The sequence below is a fragment of the Schistocerca serialis genome, chromosome 2 (assembly GCF_023864345.2).
Source record: "Schistocerca serialis cubense isolate TAMUIC-IGC-003099 chromosome 2, iqSchSeri2.2, whole genome shotgun sequence".
NCBI lineage: Eukaryota > Metazoa > Arthropoda > Insecta > Orthoptera > Acrididae > Schistocerca > Schistocerca serialis.
In genome coordinates this window covers 538586087-538607794 of record NC_064639.1, presented here as the reverse complement: position 1 = coordinate 538607794, position 21708 = coordinate 538586087, and the positions used below count along the sequence as shown (strand labels likewise).

At 42.1% G+C, this 21708-nt stretch overlaps 1 protein-coding gene across 2 annotated transcripts in view; it reads left to right on the top strand.

The window, feature by feature from the left end:
* Nucleotides 1-21386, top strand: part of LOC126455628 (uncharacterized) — a 35747-nt gene extending 14361 nt beyond the window's left edge. For both annotated transcript variants that reach the window (XM_050091393.1, XM_050091394.1), the window contains exons 3-4: nt 14689-14775; nt 21034-21386. In XM_050091393.1, coding sequence (XP_049947350.1) covers nt 14689-14775; nt 21034-21213 — 267 coding nt within the window. In that variant the 3' untranslated portion in view covers nt 21214-21386. The remainder of the gene's footprint in view (nt 1-14688; nt 14776-21033) is intronic.
* The last annotated feature ends 322 nt before the right edge of the window (nt 21387-21708 follow it).

Genomic DNA, 21708 nt, shown 5'->3' with positions numbered 1-21708 from the left:
ACCGTCCCTCAGAATTAGGCCGTCAGGTTTTGGGACTTTGCAATGCAGAATGGCACACTCTTTCTTCGCCAGACAAGCTCAGGGTGATAATAGGATTCTACAGCTATGTGGCGGTCCTCCTTACGGGCCTCTCGAAAAGCCTCTGTCGTTCTTTGCCGGCTCCGCATCAGCATACTTGGCTTACTCATGGTTATCTCCTCCGTCGTGAGGATCGATGTTGACTGTGGTTCACCTCTTACTGGACTGTCCCGTCTTAGCTGCCCTGCAATGGTCTTTCAGCTTTCCTGACTTGCTACCTCTGGCATTAGCTGATGATGCCTCAGTGGCTGGTCTAATTTTACGATTTCCTTGTGATGGGAGTTTTTATCACTTTATTTAAGGGTCCGACCTTCAACCCTATCGGTGGGTGGAGGGGATGGCAGGCCTCCTTGCTGCCCCCTTTGCCCCGATTGGACTGGCTTCGACTGGGCTTGGTGGTTCACCCATGCCCTCTGCCTTCCCACTCCTTTCTTTATGGGGTCTGTTTTATCTTGAGTGTCTATCTTGTCTACCTGTGCTTCTTCCTTCATGCCCCTGTCATTAGTCACTTTCTTTCCCTCCTCTCTTCTTCCACCTTCTTCCTTCCTTCTCTGTCAATAATTTGTCATTTTATAGCCATTGTCGTTCCCTCTTATAGTGTGAGGTTTTATCGGTTTTAGTTGTTCCAAGGTCGGAGGGAGTGATGACCACATAGTTTGGTCCCTTCTCCAATCCAACCAACCAATCATTTCTCCAGATGTCCAAATACCTATGTCACTCTGTTCTTTTTCGCCACTGTCAGTGTGTGCTTTTTATGAGTTGAACCACATTAGGCACATCAGCTTTTGTATGACCGCAAATTCTGAGAAACAAACTCCAACTTCCTCTGCTGGAATGTACAAGATAGTATCATACTGCTGTACTGTCATGGTACCTGGCTCGTAATGTTTCTAGATCTGTCTTATAGGTCAAAGGAGAACACCTATCTAATTATCTTCTGGGAGCAATTTTTTCTCAGTTCTCAGTGTCTACCAGAACTACCATCTATCTACACTGATTGCTTCAGACTCAGTGACTGATGGAGTTTTGTTTCCATTTACAGCAGTGGCTCTGAAAAACGAACTCTACTGAATGTATATACTGTGTTTACCTCTGAACTTAACAATAATCACTTATCCCTGTGCAGCATAAAAACTCAGGAGACTAAGAGCTTCCTGATGTGCTGTGATGCAGTGAGCTGATTACAAACTGTTGAACAATACTACACACATAATGTACTTGCACACAAAGTTGTAGCAGTTAGTGGGGATTCAAGATACAATCATACACGTCATATTCATTTAGACACCAAGCCGTGTGAGCATTACATTAAACGAACTGCCTGATAAAAGGACAAGCAAACAACAGCAACAGAACTGACAGACTTAGAACCCCCAGGTGCCTCCCCTCTCTTTGGCAGGTTCGTGCTTGGCTACCATGGGGCCCCAGCCTTTGCAGCATCTTTTCCATTCCGTGCTGCATGTATATCCCCTTGCTATTATTTCTTCCCTCCCTTGGGGAACATATCTGGGGTGTTATTGGGAATGTTCTGCATTGTCCATCACTGACACGAGAATAGTCTCACCACTGTTTTTAGTTTCCTTTTCCTTACTTTGTTTACCTTCTCGTATCCTTCCTCGGCTTCTGCGTTTGAGGTTCCTCTTTTTCTTCTTCCTCCCTTTGCGCTCCTGAAGGCTGGTCCATGCGTCTGACGTGTGATGGTGACTGGGTAACACATAATTCCCAGTCCCCTGTCGACAGTTGGGGTTCACACGTACCCCCTGGTACATGCCGGGCCCAGGGAGGGGTGATTGCCTGATCTGCTACCTTCCCAAACTGCCGATTGGTCCTTCTGTCACATGTTCTGGAGGTGTGAACAATCACCTAAGGCAGGTGGGGCCCCTTGTGAAGGGGGCCCCCAGTTGGAAGAAGCACCCCATCGGAGGCACTGGCAATCGTGAGGGATTTTCTCGCAATGAGCCAATCACCTTCACAATCAACGTCCATGAAACATAAACAGAATGACGATAACAATTCAAAGACCCTTCCAGTTGCACCACGGTTCCTCATGGAGTCATGTACTGAAGAGAGTCAGTCCTGTAAATCAGTTTATTATTCAGGAAGTTGTTGATGCAATTGCTGGCCCTGTGAAATCCTACTCTCATTTACGGAATGGCACTTGTGATTCTCAAGCACAACTGCTTGCTGCTTCACTTCTCCATGGCTATCCTGTTCGTGTCGAGGCCCATAGAACTCTGCATTCTTCCCGTGGTGTTATTTACTCTAGGCTGCTTGACAGTCTGATTGAGGCTGAAATCCAAACATACCTCTCTGATCAGGGTGTCATTGCCATCCATCAGGTCATAGAAAAAGGTAGATTCCTCTTGAGTGCCCACACTTTTGATGGAGTGGTGCTTCCATCCAAGATCAAAGCAGGTTATGAAATTATCACATTTTGACCGTGAATTCTGACCCCGATGCTCTACTACCAGTGTCAGCATTTCAGCCACACTTGAATGTCTTGTGACATGCAGTATGATGTGTAACCTCCAGTAGGTATGCAAGCAAGGGCAATTGTCCGTCTCCTCCCCGCTGTATTAACTGCAATGGCGACCATGCTGTCTCCTCTTAAGATTGTCCCATGTATCTCGATGAAGGGGCTGTCTGGGTAAAAGAGAAAGTTCATTACATGGTCGCTCGCAAGTTATTGGCTAGTTGCAAACCCTGTGCTCTACCATCTGGCACTTATAGTACTGTTCTCGCTACGACTCACTCGATGAAGGACATGGCCACATAAACATGCAACCTCAGATTCATCTCTGAGGTTGTGAAATTGCCCAGTGTCAACTTAGCATCACCGTGCCCTCAACCACCTGCACAACAAACCATCAAACTCGCACCTCAAGGGGCGAAGTCACCAGCTACACAACCAGCAGGCTGAAAAGGACAGAAGGAGTACTCCCCTGAAGACTTTCTACATCCCTCCAGCCAACCAACACCTGAGTTTTCCTCTGCTAACCAGAAAGGCTCGAAGAAGTCCAACAAAGGCAAACGGTTTTCTCCTTCGTTGACTCGAAGATCCTCTCTGACAATGTCACCTGGCCGGCCTTCGTATCGTCCGTACGAACCGCCAACTGTTTTTCTGCTGTGTGCCCTGTAGCAGCGAGACTTCGCAGGCTGGACCTCGGCAGCCGCCGAGGTGACGCCCCTTATTTTTTCCTCATTATGACTCTCTTCAAATGGAATGTTCGCGACCTTCAGTCCAACAAAGAGGATTTACAGCTGCTTCTAGAATTGCAGTGCCCCCTTGTACTCTGCCTTCAGGAAACAAAATTGTGTCCTCACGACTGCTTTGAACTTTTGCATTTCTTCCATTTTGACTTTCCCCATGAGTTCAGCATTCCATCTCATGAGGGAGTCATGCTGCTCATACAGTCTTCAAGCTTTCGCAGTTCGCCTTTTCCTTCCTCACCTGATGTTTTCCCTTTGTACCATTTATGTCCCTCCATCATTCGATATTACCAGGGCAGACTTCCTCCAGCTTACTGGGCAGCTACCTCACCCATTTCAGCTGCTCTGTGGCTTTAAAGCACACCTTCCCCTTTAGGGTTCTCCCAGAACCCGTCAGAGAAGTGTCCTCTTAGCTGACCTCCTTAACCAACTTCACCTCTTCTGCCTTTAACACTGGAGCACCCACAATCCTTTCTGACTTCTCGCACACCTATTCCCATTTGGACCTATCCTTCTGCTATGCCCAACCTGTCCATCGTCTCAAGTGGTCCATTCTTTCTGACACTGCTAGAGTGACCATTTCCCGTGTGCTATCCATTTGCTGACTCCTACCCCCTCTATGAGCACACCCAAATGGCAGGTTACTAAGGCTGACTGGTGGCTTTATTCTTCCCTGGTGAAATTCGACGTGCACAGTTTCCCCAGTTGTGATGACCTGGTGGACTATTTCAGAAACATTATCCTTACTGCTGCGGAACGTTCTATTCCCTGCACTTCTTCTTTACTGCACCGTATCCGGTCCCTTGGTGGACTGAGGCATGCCGTGATGCAATCCACACGCGGAGACGTGCTCCCGCATTTTTAACCATCATCCTACAATGGCAAACTGCATTAATTATGAACAGATGTGTACACAGTGTTGTCGCGTTATTTGGGATAGCAAAAAAGCTAGCTGGATTTCATTCGCTAGTTCTTTTAACAGTTCCAGTCCCTCCTCTGCATGTGGGTCAACCTCTGACGGCTCTCTGGGACCAAGATCCATTCCCCTATTTCCAGCCTGACAGTAGCAGATGATGTCATTGTGGCCCCTATTGTTCTCTCTGACACCTTGGGCTGCCATTTTGCAGAAATTTCGAACTCTTCCCACTAGCACTCTGCCTTACTCCATTGGAAATGAGCTGAGGAGGCTCGGACGATATCCTTCTCTTCTCAGAATTGTGAGTGCTACAATGCTGCCTTTACTATGAGGGGGCTAGATCATGCTCTCACTTCATCCCGAACTTCCGCCCCAGGTCCAGACACTGTCCACATTCACATGCTGCAGCATCTTTCTTTTATGGGCAACACTTTCTGCTTAACACGTACAACTGCATCTGGGCAGAGGGCACGTTTTCCAGATGCTGGCATTAAGCTACTGTCATACCCATACCTAAGCTAAGTAGGGACAAACACCTTCATTCTAGCTACTGCCTCATCTCTCTCACCAGCTCTGTTTGCAAAGTGATGGAACGTATGATTCATGCTCAGCTGGTATGGTGGCTTGAGTCTCACAATTTATTAACCGCTGCAGAGTGTGGATTTCGAGTGTGCCATTCTGCAGTTGACCATCTAGTCACTTTGTCCATCCAAGTCATGAATGGTTTTCTGCGGAAATCCTAGACTGTTTTTCGATTTATAGAAAGCCTAAGACACCTGCTGGAGGACTGGTACCATCTGTACTCTTTACACATGGGGCTTATGTGGCCGCCCGCCCCGGTTCCTTGAGGAATTTTTAGCAGACCAAGTTTTGAAGGTCCATGTGGTTTCTGCCTTACCGGACACCTTTATCCAGGAAAGCAGTGTACCTCATCCGCTTTGCTATCACCACTAACTCTATAATGGTCTATTTCCCATCAGGCCTCTCCGGCTCCCTTTTTGTTGATGATTTTGCCATCTATTGCAGTTCTCCACAGACATGTCGCACTGAGCGACGTCTTCAGCGATGTTTCGATTGTCTTTACTCATGGAGCGTCGATAATGGCTTTAGTTTTTCCAATGACAAAACCGTTTGTATGAATTTCTGGCCTCGCACTTGGTTTCTACCATAATCTGTACTACTTGGGCCTGTTGCCCTTCCATTTGTTGAAACTACAAAATTCCTGGGGCTCGCGCTCGATAGGAAACTCTCGTGATCTCCCCCTGTGTCTTACCTGGCACTCCACTGTACATGGTCTCTGTGTTCTACATGTCCTCAGTGGTACTTCCTGGGATCCAGATCGAGCCACCCTCTTCTGTTTGTACCGCTCCCTTGTCTGTTTGAAGCTAGACTATGGGTGATTTGTTTATGCATCTGCACGTCTGTCCCTCTTACAGTGTCTCAATACTGTCCACCATTCACTGACGCCTTTTACACTAGACCGGTTGAGAGTCTGTATACAGAAGCTGCCGAATTACTGCTGTCCTAGTGCTGTGACTTTCTGCTCAGCAGATATGTATGCAGTTTGTCTGCCATGCATGGCCACTCATCCTATGCCTCCTTCTTTGATGACTCCTTTGATCGCCTGTATGGCATTTAGAAAAGGCATTTGACAATGTGGTTTGAGACAAGCTGGCGACTATTATGAGAGAAAAGAGAGTGGACTGGAAAACCAGAAGACTTATAAACTCATTGTACCTTAATCAAAAAGTTTCAGTTAAAGTGAGAGGAGAAAGTACAAACTGGATCAGACTAGGGAAAGGAGTAAGACAAGGATGCTGTTTATCACCTACTCTTTTCAACCTGTACTTGGAAAATATGATTGACCAATGCTCATTAGATGACAAAGGAGTAGAAATTGGAGGAAGAAGAGTAGGGTGCTTGAGATTTGCTGATGACATGGTCCTTCTAGCCACAGGGGAAAAAGAATTACAGGATTTAGTGGACACCATTGCAACTAACGGAAAAAAATATGGAATGAAAATTAACACAAATAAAACAAAAGTATTGGCAATAGGAGGAAATAAGGAAATAAAAATTGTGCTGAATGGAGAAACACTAGAACAGGTGCAAAATTTTAAGTATCTTGGAAGTAGGATAGACACCAACTGGAAGTGCACCACAGAAATTAAAACAAGGATAGCAATGGCAAAAGAGGCGTTTTATAAGAAAAGGAGAATCTTCTGCAGCAGTATGGACAGAGAACTCAGAAAGAGACTCATAAAATGTCTTGTATGGAGTGTTCTTCTATATGGCGCTGAAACATGGACTATGAGGAAAAAAGACAGAGAAAGGCTGGAGGCTTTTGAGATCTGGACATGGCGGAAGATGGAAGGAATAAGTTGGATGGACAGAGTAAAAAATGAAGAGGTACTGAGAAGAGTGGGAGAGAAAAGGCAGTTACTAGGTGTAATAAAGAGAAGAAAAAGAAATTGGATTGGGCATATATTAAGAAAGAATGACGGACTGATAAAAACAGTTTTAGAAGGTTATGTAGAAGGGAAAAGGAAGCGAGGAAGGAAGAGATTCCAGATACTGGATGACATGATGGACGGTACAACATACAGCAGCCTTAAGAAGAAAGCAATGGATCGCAGAAAATGGAGAGGCAAAGGACCTGCTAATATAGCAGATAACTGATGATGATGATGATGATGATGATGATGATGATGGGGTGCATCCCTCTTCCCTGTTACCTCCAGGTGTTCGCTTTCAGCTATTGCTTCGCCAGTTTAACTTCTCACTCCCTGCAACTTTTCCAGTGGGTGTGAAACCTTCACCACCTTGACTTAGCGTGGCAGCCCATTTTCACATTGTTCTTGATTCACTTCCTGAGGACACTAAACCAGCCTTTCTCTATCACCTTCAGTTTCATGAACTTCTCATGGAACTTCACGACTATACCTTTGTGTACACTGATGGCTCCCGGACAGACCGTGGTGTCCGGTGTGCCTTCGTCATTGGCGTTTTTCAGTACAGTTTCCAGCACACTGCTCCATATGTACAGCAAAACTCTTTGCCCTGTATCAGGCCACTGAGTGCATCCGGCGACACAAGGTTTTCAATTGTGTCATCTGCTCAGACTCTCTCAGCACCCTACAAAGCTTCTGAGTACTGTACAATGCCCATCCCTTAATGCAACAGCGGACTGATGACCTCAGATGTTTAGTGCCATAGTGCTCAGAGCCATTTATAATAAGAAAAAAAGAAGAGCCTTAATTCAACTGATCCAGGAAAACAGTCACTTGCTCACTGTTGATGGAGCCACTGTAACTGATATGTGGGTTCCTTGTTTTGTCGGTCTGACAGGAAATGACGCTGCTCATGCTGCTGCCATAGCTGCAGTCCTCGTGCCCCAGCCCACTAATTCTTATATTCCCTCTGATGATCTCTGTGTTGCCACCTGCCAGGGGGTGGTGTCATGTTGGCATCACCACTGGTCCTCCCTCCAAGGGAATAAGCTCCAGGTAATTAAGCCTCTCCCAGCAGCTTGGACGACCCCCTCTCGGTCCTCCCGCTGTGAGGTGGACATTTTAACTAGGTTGCGTATTGGGCGCTGCCTTTTTAGCCATCGTCGTTTAAGTGGCGCTCCCCCACCACTTTGTACACATTGCACCCAAGTGTTAACTGTCCGCCATTTCCTGACGGAGTGCCCACTTTTTAATCATTTACATTTCTGCTTGGGACTGCTGTCTGAGTTATCGGCTGTTTTAGCAAATGATGGACGGGTTGTCGATCGTGATTCACTTTTCATCCATTGCAGCAATATGGAGAAGGCCATTCAAATTTTAGTTGTGGACCTCCATTTCACTATGGTCTATTCTATAGACCTTTCTCCATGTCCTTGTTTTTAGCTGTCTTCTCTTATGTCGATTGGGATTGACGTGTAGTTGTTTTATAACTTACCCCTGTCTTAGTGTTCTATAGTTTTGACATGGGTGCGTATGACCCTAGTTGTTTTTGTGCCCTAAAACAAAAACAGACCTAGAAACTGTGCCACTGTCAGGACCATCAGGACTATGACAAATAAAAGGATGAGAAGAGAGAAAGTGAACTGGAACACCACCCAACAAATGAAGATCGTTTACGGGACCATCACTGTATGGAGGATGTCTCAGAGTGTCTCTCAGAGAAATTCAGTTTTTCTACGCAGACTACTCATTGCACCCATGAATTTATTCTGAAAGAAATGCATCTACCCCATTCTGAATGAGGTGGCCCCCCATTGACAGTGGCCCATACACTTGAAGAATGCACCACTTTGGCCAACATTAGCAGAGTACTAAAGTTGGAGACTTACTCACTCACACACACACACACACACACACACACACACACACACACACACACTGACAATAAAGCAAAACTCCCCATCTTTATGAGCTGGTGTTAGGGGTGGGGCATGGATGGTGAACCTCTCCCTGCAGTGTCAGCCTGGAGCAGGCTCAGATCGCCACCCCTCCCTTCCCCCCCCCCCTGCCTCCCCCTTTCCCCACTCTAACTCTACCTGTGTGCTACAGCACCACCACCGCCACCACCACATCTGAAAACCAGCCATCCTACTTATCATCCTAGGCAGTGGAACTGCTTTAACATTGTCACAACTATTGGTCACCTGTAGAGAAAAACAACCTTTTTTTTCCTTCACACTGTTTACGACATAAGAGAATTACTTACCATCAACAAACCTGAGGCTATAATTGAGCCAAACTGCCTCCCATATCCACTTTCCTGGAAATATAAGTATACAAATTATATAGTTTTTCCTGTCTAGGGTTCAAAATGCAGTGTAATATTCTGGTGCAATAGTCTATAACTGTTTACTGGCAGGCATAACACAGGAAAGGCAAGATATTCAGAAACAAAGTGTAAGACTACGTTATTAGCAAATCCTGTAATTTATCATAATCTTTTGACTTTTGAGATGTTAACCTGCTTATGCCATTGTTTAATATCAACAGGATTTTAACTTTTGCCGTGTATAGGCAGCTGATAGTGCTATCTGTTATCAGTAAAATGATGTTAAGGCTTAGTGTGAAATAATAGATAAAAATAGCACCAAAGTGGTACATTTGTCACTTCCATGCAGCTGTGGTGAAAAATCTTAACCATGTGAAAGAGTAATTAGAGATTATAAATGCCAAATTTTGTTGGTTGCATCTCCCTTCAGTCAATATAGCTGTCTCCTTTGGCAGTTTGCTGTGCCATATCCTGGCTCTTCTTCAGCATGTACATTTAAGCCAAGTATATTTTATGTTTTAGTAATTGTCTGTTGATATGCTTCATTGAGTACATTTTCCCTGTCATATAATCAGTTGTGATATGTCCTATAAACTTTTATATGTCGGGCACCCTACTGAAACTAAGTGAGAAAAAAATAGTGCTGTTTCACACCTGTTGGCTCATCTGGTCATTTAGGGAAGTTCTGAAAAGCATTAGACACTATACCCAATCACTGACTACTAACAAAGATATAGATACATGAAGTATTGTCATAGATATGTGATTGTCTCAATGAAAATTGACTAGTAGAACCCAGTATTGTATAATGGACGCTGAATGTTCTTCAGAAACAAAAGGAGGACTGGATATGTCTGAAGGAAGTGTAATAGTATCTATAATATCCTCACTATATGTGAAGAATTTATCAGATAGGTCCAGCAGCACTATAAGATTATTGCTGACAATGCTGTTTTCTGCAGATAAGGATCGTCGTCTGACAGTCGTAAGGAAATGTAGGAAAATTTGGACAAAATTTTTGTTGGTATACTGAATGGCAGCTCTCTCTAAATATAGATGGATGCAAGATATCACTTATAATAGAGGGAACTCAGTAATATCAGATTATGGGTAAGATCTTGAGCAATATTTATGGCCAGTACCAACAAGCATTGTGAAGTGGGGTGATCACATAACATTTCTATTAAGGAAGGCAAATGGAAAGCTTGGATTTATTGGAACAGTTCTGGTTTGTTAGTTTAATGTTCCATAGATCACTTTACATGATAGATCTTACTGATGTGGAATGAGTCATTTTACATCCACATTGCAAATTAATTTGTACATATGGCTACATTCTGGTCATTTCTAAGGTTTTTTTTCCAAAAAGAAAAAAAGATATAAAAACGTTGTGAGTTAATAAGTTCTAGCAACCACCTTTTATAGGTTACAGTAATAGAAATTATTGTACAGAATAGGAGTTGTATAGCAGAAACGTTCTCAGTTTGTTTTCACACTTTACTTTGCTATCAGTCAGACATTTTATATCACTAGGCAAGTGATCAAAAATTGTTGTTGCAGCATTTTGCACCCTTCCTGTCCTAAAGACAACCTTAATGTGGAGTAATAAACGTCACTGTTCCTTCTGATATTGTAATTATGTGCATCATTGTTCTTTTTCAACTGTAGTGGACTATTTATAACAAACTTCATGAAGGAATAAATACACTGTGAAGCAGTAGTCAGAATGCCCAACTCCTTAAACAGATATCTACAAGATGATCATAGGTGATCACCACATATTCTTATGGTACATTTTTGTTCAATGAAGACTTTTTTCCTTAAAAAATGAGGTACCCCAGAGCATTATTCCATATGTCAGCTTACTGATTTGTCTCTACCTAAGATTATCAATGATTCTAAGCACAAACATGGCTGAACTAAGTTGTTTTAGGAGTTCTGAAATGTGCTTTTTCCAGTTTAAATTCTCATCAATATGGATGCCTAAGAATTTTGATGTTTCCAAACCAATATATCATTTCCACATTGTGTGCTACACTTATCACTTGTGTAATACCCCTAGATGTGCAGAACTGAATATGTTGTGTCTTTTTAAAATTGAGGATGAGACCATTCACATAATACCAGTCAATGGTACTTTTAAGAATTTTGTTTACCATTTCTTTTGTGTGTGTATGTGTAATGCAACTGTAAAGGAAATAACATAGAAGATGCTGTTTTTATATTTTTAGAGTATTGTTCCAGTGTTCAGAGTCCTCATCAAGTAGATGCGACAACAGATATCAAATGAATTCATAGAGATACTTATAAGATTAGAGATCAGTGTAGTCTAAGAAAAAGGTGACAAATTATCAGGGAACTTTAAGAGAAATCTTTGGAAGAAAGGTGATGCAGTTTATATGAAAACATTATGGGTAGATTTAAAAAATGTGTAGTCAAAGAAGACTTTAGACTATTTTGCTGCCACCATCACACAGATCCTGCAGGGATCATGAGAACCAAGTAAGAAGTTATAGGTCACACTATGAGACACAGTCATTTTTCTCTTACACATTGTGCGATTGGAACAGGACAGAAAGTTTTTGAAATTAAATCTCTATTGCATTTTGTTGACATTTGACAACAAACTGTAAATTTACATACAATTTCAAGGAAACCACTCGCTTATGCATGATGATGCCATCCGGCAACACACACAGTCTAGCTACAGTGAGCTAGGTTGTGTTTAGCATAATTATGTTGGCAGAAACAATCCAGAGTTGATGATCTTTGCTGTAAATCGAGTGTACATAAACAAACACGAAAGCAGCTGAAATAGAGAATTATTTATGCCACGAAGATCACATCTAGTTAGTTTTGTAAGGTATGTAACATCATGCTTAGTATTAGCACAGATTATGTTTCCGTTTCTCTGCAACAGAATTATTAATAACTAATCAATATTTTTGGATGACAACAAACCTAAGTTATTGAGTTAATCAAAATTTATTCAAAATTGTTATGTTCAACCTGGATCATAATTTTTGTGCGTTAGGCCCTGCCTCCCCAGTTCATTGAAACTGGTTTCCTAAAAAAAAAAAAAAAAAAATCATGCAATATAGGGTTAATGTGAAGACCCTCCTCTATACTTAGTTCTTTGGCTTTCCAAATATATATTTAGATTTATCAGATGGGCCTTTTTTTATCTGGTTTCATTTTATTTTTAATTCTCTGCTTGATTATGCCTATTTACCTCTCCCAGCTCCCATCATTGCCCAGTCCTTATCCCAACCCTTTCTCCAGTTCCCTGCACCCCATTCTCCCCTCCATCTCATCCCACACTTCGCCCACCCCCCTCCTGCCTCCTGTCCCTGCTTAGGCCACCCCCAGAGGGGTCACAGTTCTTTTGTGGGTACATGTGTGGCATGCACAGGTCCCTGAGCTATTGCAGCCTTTCTTGTTCTGGGTTGCTTTATCTTCCCCTTCCTTCTTCCTCCCTGTCCTTAATCCTTTCCCTTTGCCCCCTTCCTTTCCCTCTCTAGGTGTTATTTATGTTCACCCAGCTGTCCTCCTGACTTTGTTTTGTCTTAAAGTTTTGGTTTGCTTGCTTTTCCTCCTCCTTGTTGGCTTTTCTTTTTTTTTTGTCCTCCTTAGGGGCTTGACCTCCACCTCTAAATTTTAAATCTATAGTGTGAACCAGATGCAGAACAACTCACTTCCTTGTGTATTTGCCATGGGTCTCCCCCTCCCCCTCTCCCTCTCCCTCTCCCTCTCCCAGCTCCTCTTGGAAGAATTCCACTGTCTTATGCCATTTCAATGTACTACGAAAATCCGACTGGAAAGACTGTTTGGGGTGTTTATCAATATGACCAACTCCACGTTCTGAATTTTTTCCAACCTGTGAGAAGAGATCGTTGCTAACAGGAATTTTATGAATTGTGAATCACATGCAGTACTCTCTGCACCATAAGAATAATACGAATATAAACATTTTGCCATGTATTCTTTCGTGTTTGCTGCTATCTCATTTAAATCCTGTCTGCCTAATAAACTACAAAACTAGAGTGAGTGAGACAACAGCAAACGCGGAATAATATACATATGTCATGTTTATATTCGTATTATTCTTATGCCTAACAGTGACACAGTCAGAAATGAAGCACGGCAATTGACTAGATTTTTAAATCTACGATGACTAATTCCTGTGCAGAATGTAATGTACTGAAGAGGCGTCTGCAAAGATTTTCAAACGGAGAAAAATTCTCGCTAAACTCTAGTTCAGAACATCATCTATCATACGCAGTCTATTATTTGGTTCTTGTTGATCATTATCAAAGAAAGCAGCAGTGTAAGTAACAACAAATAGCCGTCTCTTGCCATTGTTTCGCTAATGAGAAGATTCCTCTTCAAGCCATGGTTGCGCGCACAACAGCAAGCCGTGCCGCGAGCGGCGACAGGCCTTTAACACTCATTAACAGAATGCGATAAACAATGCATGACACAGTACAATAATACATTTTCAGCTTAGAGTGACGTAAACACCTATAACATAGAGAACGGCACTTATCAGATCAAAGAAAAATAAGCAATCAATTCAAACCAGACGAAGCACGTGAAAAAGGAAGGGTACCCGTATAAATACGGTCGGAGCACCTGACGCATAGCAATGCCTACCTGGTAAAGCTTAACTGCTAAGCTTAAGACTCGAACCAAACTACTGTAGCTGTATTGTCATTCATTCGACCTAAATTGTGTCTCATATTACAATGGACCAACTTTGTTTCGATTTCAAGGTGTGGCCTAAAACTTTTCTCTCCCCCTTGAATTTCGAGTCTCAAATTTCAGGTGCGGCTTGGATTCGGGAAAATTTTTTTTTCCCTTGATTTCAAGTCTCATTTTTCACGTGCGACTTAGATTCGAGTGCGGCTTAGATTCGAGTAAATACGGTAGATTTGGCCTACCCTTTTGTGTGTTTTTTGCTTTCTCGCTTCATAGCTTGACCCCTCTGATCAGATCCACCCACTTTTAGCAGAAAGCTTTACCTTACGCTTGTAACTTTTGAATTGCCATTTAGTCCCATAAACTCCCCCCTCCCTCCAACCAACCAACCTGCTTAGGCCACCCACTTGTCCCTGTTTAGGCCGACACCCCCACCCCACTCGCTCCAACTCCCACCTCCCACAATAAGACAGTTAGACATAGAGGAGGTAGCCTAAATAGGGATGGGTCCCTAATTAGGTCACCCTCTCTATGTCTCTGTCTTATTGTTTGGCAGTGGAAAATCCAGGGACAGTCTTTTTGCTGTGCCTATCTGTGACTCAGCAGCTCCACTATATGGTGAATAGTAACTATCTTTCTGTTTATTTGTCATATGGCACAATGTGTTCTTTAATACAGACAAAAAGTAACCTGGCAGCTACATAGAGGGTCACATGTGTCACCGACTAGTTGATGCTATTGAGCATAAAAAAGTGCTTGTCGTGCTGTTACTCATCCTTTAGTCAGGATGCATATTTTGTAAGGCAGTGTACGAGTACTACACAATAATTTTTGCATTGGTTTATACTTTAAAAACTTATCCACTGTTAAAGTAATACTTATGTTTCACATCAACATCTACTTTGACTACTTATGTTGTGTGATGCCTGTTGGATACTCCGAGAAAAATACATCTAGTTTTGCAACCGTCAGCCATATGTTTTATTCATAATTCCATTAAATTGTAGGCACAGAAGGCAAATAACACGATAGCTGCTGTGGAGTGGAGATTGGCAGAAATTGCAAGACCGCGTCTTGGCACGTGTGATGTAAATGTAAGTGTACCTCAATGTATAACAAGCGCAGTCTTCTGTGCTGACGATTAGTGTTATTTAGTGCATTAAATCTTAATCTTAAGCTTACTGTTTCACTGATTAATTGTATTGTGAATGCAGATCCCCATGTAGTGCTCTTTGTTAAGAATTTCAAAATTGGAATAATAGAGAATTATTGTGCAGGTGGTTTGATGAACCCTCTGGCAGGCACTTAAGTGTGACTTGTGGAGTATCCATGTAGATTTAGATGTAGATGGTAATGTTTGGTATGTAGTTAGGATGAGCCACCTTAAGTCTGCAAACATAATTTTTTTGTAATATTTATATCGAGCTATAAGCCAAATGGATTGTGATAAGGTCATGGTTGTTTTTTCTGTCCAGGGAATGTACTTCTGATATTTTGGATATTGATTTGGTGTATGCTGGATTATACAGCAATTATATATATAGTGTGATACCAAATCATTATCTCTTCTCTAAAAGGAAACTGAAGGTGCACTATATGCAGCCAGTTCTACTTTCTGGGATCTGTCGCACCTGTTCTCTTACAATCCTCCACTTATCACAATACAAAGTTTTGTTACCCTTTCAGTGACCAAACCACAATCATCTGCTTACACTACGAAAAAAGTTATATTCACTTTTCAATGACAGCACCGTATTGTATTTATGTAACTGATTTATTTTACACTTATGCCTAAAATATTTAATTGATGTTTGGTAGTTACAAAAATGTTAAATTCATAGTGTTGCAAAATCATAAAGTACTTAGACTAGAAGCTATTTGGACACTGGTACAACTTGGGCAGAGCTGCGGAAACAGGTTTTGAATGTACCTGTGACTAGATGATGTTACTCAATGAAATGTCAATATTATGCTACTCACCATATAGTGGAGATGAGGGTCACAGATAGGCACAACAAAAAGACTACTAAACATGTAAACTTTTGCAGGTAGAAGGCTTTCTTCTGAAATAGACAACACATTCACACAAATGCAGCTCACATGCACATGACCAGTGTCTCTGGCTGCCGGGCCAGACTGAAAGCGACTGCACATGATGGAAGAGGCAGTCTGGGTTGTGGGAGTAAGGAAGAGGCTGGGGCAGGGATGGCAAGGGGGGGGGGGGGGGGGAGCAGGGTATGGGTGGGGGATGGTAAAGTGTTGTTCATGAGAGTATATAGGGACGAGGTAGAGAGAGGGTAGGGCAGTTAGGTGCAGTCAGGAGGTTAGGCTGTGGACTGGGAGAAGGAAAGGGGATAAGTGGGTGAAGGACAATGACTAATAGAAGTTGAGGCCAGAAGGGTTAAGTGAATGCAGGATATTTTGCAGGAAGGGTTCTCATGGGCGCAATTCAGAAAAGCTGGTGTTGGTAGGAAGGATTCAGATGGCACAGGGTGTGAAGCAGTCATTAAAATGAAGAACATGGTGTTGGGCAGCTTGCTTAGCCATGGGTTGGTCCAACTGTTTCTTAGCCACAGTTTGTCCGTGGCCGTTCAAGCGGACAGACAGCTTGTTGGTTGTCAATCTCACATAGAACGATGCACAGTGGTTGCAGCTTAGCTCGTAGAACATGTGACTGGTTTCACAGGTAACCCTGGCTTTGATAGGATAGGTGATGCTTGTGACCAGACTGCGTAGATGGTGGTGGGAGGGTGTATGGGACAGGTGTTGCATCTAGGTCTATTACAGGGATAGGAGACATGAGGCCAGATGTTCGGAGCAGGGGTTGTTGTGTAGGAATAGACAAGGATATTGTGTAGTTTTGGTGGGTGATGGAATACCACTGTGTCTGGGGTGGGGAGGTTAGTGGGTTGGACATTCCCCGTTTAAGGGCACGACGAGAGGTAGTCAAAACCCTAGTGAAGAATGTGGTTCAGATGCTCCATTCCTGGATGGTACTGAGTCAAGTGGGGAATGCTCCTCTGTGGCTGGAAGGTGGGATTCCGAAAATGGTGGGTGACCAGAGAAATAAGGCATGGGAGATATGTTTCTGTAAGAGGTTGGGAGCATAATTACAGTCTGCGTAGGCCTCAGTGAGATCCTTGATATATTTGGAGAAGGATTGCTTGTCACTACAGATGGAACGGCCATGGGTGGATGGGCTGTATGGAAGGGACATCTTGGTATGGAATGGAAGGCAGCTATTGATGTGGAGGTGTTGCTTGTGGTTTGGTAGGTTTGATATGGGTGGAGGTACTGATGTAGCATCTTTGAGGTGGAGATCAACATCAAGGAAGGTGGCTTGTTGGGTTGAGGAGGATTAGGTGTAGTGAATGGGTGAGAAGGTGGTGAGGTTCTGGAGGATTGTGGATTGTGTGTCCTCACTCTTAATCCAGGTCACAAAGAAATCATCAATAAATCTGAAACAGGTGTGGGGTTTGGTGTTCTTGGTGGTTTGAAAGCATTCCTTTAGATGGCCCATGAATAGGTTGGCAAAGGATGTGCCATGTGGAGGCCCCTTGCTGTACCCTGGATTTGTTTGTAGATGATGCCTTCAAAGTAAAAGTAATTTGGGTAAGGATATAGTTCGTCATGGTGACCAGTAAGGAGGCTGTAGATTTGGAATCAATTCGGTGTTGGGAAAAGTAATATTCAATAGTAGCTAGGCCTTGGGCATTAGGGACATTAGTGAAAGGCAGGTGGCATCAACAATGACGATCAGGGCACCGTGTGGTAAAGGAGCAGAAACTTTGGAGAGCCGGTGGAGGAATGGTTGGTATCTTTTATAGAGGAGGGTAGATTGCAGCTAATAGGCTTAAGGTGTTGATCTACGAGAGCAGATATTCTCTGAATGGGGCACTGTAACCAGCCTAAATGGCATGTCCTAAGTGGTTGTGTTTATGGACCTAAGGGAGCATGTAGAGGGTAGGAGTGCAGGGAGTGGTTGGGGTGAGAGGGGTGGGGGGGGGGGGGGTGGGGAGACAGAGAGGGAGAAGTTCTGGGTTGTCCCTAAGGATTTAAAGAGATACTGGAGGTCCTGCTGGATTTCTGGAATGGGGTCACTTTGGTGAGGTTGTAGTGGATGAATCTGACAGCTAGCAGACATTATCATTCAGAATATTCAAAACAATGTAAAGTTCTCTTTGTACAAGCACCATATCAGTTTATCACTCTTTGGGGATAGTACTGACCCATACCAGTTGTCACCATTTAATAAATCAAACCTACAAATTCCTATTATACAAGAAAATAAATTACACTGCAATTACCTTAATCTAGAAACACATTATTGTATTGACACAATCAGTAAATTAATAAATCATTAAAGTTTTAGTAGAGTCACAAGACCATGTCCCCACAGGATTTCCAAATTACATTTTACTTTTACTGTTATTACAAATGTCTACTTACGTAAGCACTGATTCAATATTTTTCACTCGTTCATGAATGAAATGAGACAAGATTTTGTAACAACTGGCATTGATATTGTGGTGGTTTATTTCACAACATTACATGGAATTACAGGATTTTGTAGCTTGAAGATTTCCCAGCCATTCTCATGTCAGTAAAATAGCATTGTTTGAATATTTACGTACTTAGCACATCCAGCTTTGCTTAAAAGACTAGCATTAATACCCCAAATTTATTACTAGCCTGGCCAGGAACTACATTGACTTATCTACCAAAGTACATTTAACTTCAGTGCCCATCTTGTTAACCTACTGGGAGGACCTTTGAAACCTAACTACCACTTTAATACATTGTGATCCATCACTACTTTCAAACTTTAGATCTTTCAAATAACAATCGAAGTAAGAATTGCCATAGGTAACTGCTAACATTTTCTTCTCTGTAGTGGAGTAATTTCTCTTTCTTTCGTTCAGTTGTCTGGATGTGTATGCTACTGGACGTTTCTTTTTATCGATACTCTGGCTGAGAATGCATCCCACTGTCACAGTGCTTGCATCACAGGTCAAAATGAATTCCTTTTCAAAGTTGGGAAATAGTAAAACTGAATCCAATGACAGTGCCTATTTCAAGGTGTCAGATGCTGTCAGGCAGTCAGTAGGCCATTCAGATTTTGCTCCTTTTCTTAATAAATGGTTCAAAGGCATGGCTATCTGGGCAGAATTCATTACAAATTTTTCTATAATGGTTACAAAGCCCTACCATGGTGGTAGATCACCTCACCAGGGAACAACAGTGAGGCATGCAGCGGCTTAACGTTGGAAGGCACCAAAGTCTTTCCATCATTGAAGGTCAGGATGAGGTTGCAGCAGCTCTTGACAGCAGAGCCCATCAGCTATAGTTGGTGGTGGCATTATAGGTAGTAGTCGTTTCAGTAGGCTGAGGATGGAGCATCAGAGTGCCCACCTCAGAACTGGTTAGCTGCAAGACTGAGGTTCTAGCTGTACAAGTCAGGATATTTGTACTTGTTGGGCTATACCACTGACATTACCCTTCAGCATGGATGACAGAATGTGCCCCAGTTTTCTGAGCTTGTCAGCACTCTGCATCGTGCTGCAGTGTCACAACTCTTTCTTTCAGGCCTTCAGCCTGTTTATTTCTACAGTGTCAGTGTGCTGTAAAGCCATTATTGCATCAGACTTAGGCATTGTTGCTTCATCGTGCATGGTCACTAGAATGACGTTATGTTCTCTTCTCAGTGAGATTGTTCATTCTGATGCATCGGCATCTTGGTCGTGCGGCTCAGGTGGAATGCAGGCAATTGACTTGGTGCTGTGCCCATACTACATGCAATATTGGTTGTTCTTCCAGGTTAATATTGGTTGTACTTCCAGGTTAGCTTTCTCATGTAGGTATTGTGCATTTGCCTGTCTTGACTTCCTCTCTGGCTCTGGCACTGTACAGGGAAAATGTTAACAAATTTTAATATCTACCTGGAATATGATTCTAGGATGCAACAATATTAATGACTTCCCATACATCAAGCAACTGAAAATCAGAAACGTTTTAACTCAAAAATTATGGAACAACCATATTCTATCAAACTCACTGACAACTAGGATAGTGTGTATTAGTAGTAGTTTGACCAATTCTGGGCAGGCAGCAGCACTGTTCAGGGCAACTTTTCACACCCTGACCACTTCACTCAACCTTACTCAATAATTTTTAAAGTGCAATATCTTGAGAAGCAATAAAAATGTTTCTACATTTTTTTCTCTTTACTTAAAAGGCCACTCTTGTAACCTTTATCTACTTTTTCTGGACAAATTAGTGTTATATTGTAAGCTAGTGGCTGTGTTAGTTCCTTTTATCTTTGTATCATTCTGCTGATGCTTGAGAAGTAGATTTTTCATATCTTTATTATGTTGAAGTAAGGTCAATGTTTGTAATGAACAAATAGCTCTCAGCACAATGGATTAATAAAGATACTCCTACTGTATTCTTTACAACACAGGATACACAATGCAAACACCCCAATGGAGCTGTTTGTTTCAGGTTTCAGATGCTGCCTTTTTCCTTTTTTTATATATACATCTGACACTTTATTAACCAAATTACCTCCTCTTTGATACAAGAATACCCTCCCCCCAAGTGTTATGTCACTACTGTTGACTGTAAGAATGGGCACTCACCTCTGAACCACTACTGAAAAAAGAAAAGGAAATCGATGTCCATTAGATTCTATAAGCTGGGTTAAATATCAGTGGATCAATGTGCTGCAATTGTTGTCATATATTAATTTATTTTGGTCACCTAATAAGGATGAATAGAGTAAAAACTACTTTTCCTAGAAAGGGTGGGCAGGAGGCTGGTAGACACTAAGTAAGAATTGTATTATTTTTTCATGTTTCCATAGACACATAAGAAAATGAAGTTAAATGCTGTATTCTAATTGATGTATGGAATTGTTTTAACTTACCTCTATTTGCTTCAGTAAATTTAGAATTGGTCAACGAGTGCTGAATGGCATCAGGCAGAAGGTTGCTTCACCCCCCCCCCCCCCCTCTAAACTAACCCGGAGGAGTGAAAAAGTGGCGTGGTGGTAATAAAGAACTTTGTCTAGAAACAGAATTTGTAGTTGCTATTTGCCTCTGGAAGCTAGATGTGAATTATCTACACTTTGCATTGATGCTTGCTAGTGTTACCACTCAGTGAAGAAAGCTCAAATTAGAAGGGATGGACACACAAATGATTTTCTTAAATCTGGATGTGGTGCTAATAGTCTAGTTTTTATGTTTCATTACATATGTTTTATTTTTTTACTTATTTTCATGTTTTAATTTTTGTTGTGTTCTGTTTTTTAAGTGCAGTTTTATTAAAAGCTGTTCTTATTTTGTAATCCACAGGTGAGAACATTTGCCGAAATATCTCAACTGAAAAAGGAGAGAACTGATTTAGCTACACGTAAACACAACTTAGATGATGCGCAAAATAAGATCCAAGACAGTGTTTTAGCTATCAGTCAGAAAGTAAAGAGAAAAGTTCTTGATATTGAAAGAATAGTGGGCATTAAGAAGAATGAATAGTGAAGACATTGTTGCTGCCCTCACAATGTCAACAAACAGTTCCTTTTGCGAAGAGCGATGTAAATGGCTACTTCCTTCAGTGTTACTGCTGCTGCCGCCACTGTAGTCATAAGTGCCATCCATGTAACTCTTTGTATTCGAATAAATATTATATACGATGGTCTTTTAAAAAATTGTTTTTTGTGCGTTACAAAAGCAGCCTCATCCTTAAGTGATATTTAGGATCTAAATCTAAGTACTAAGTATCCATGGAAAACAAAATGTATATTAATCCAGTTGTCTTAACCTCTGCACTATTTCACGTGTTTCATAAATTTCACTGTAGCTTAACATAGGTACAGTCTTTTAAGAAATCCATCCATTTTGTATTTTCTCCTGTTAGGCAAGCTGATGTGATGGTAAAAAGCCCTACGCAAAATTGTTTGTAAAAATTGAAATGCCAGGAAAGAGGCATGCAAATTAAGTGAACTTGCAGAACTTCCAATTAGTGTACGG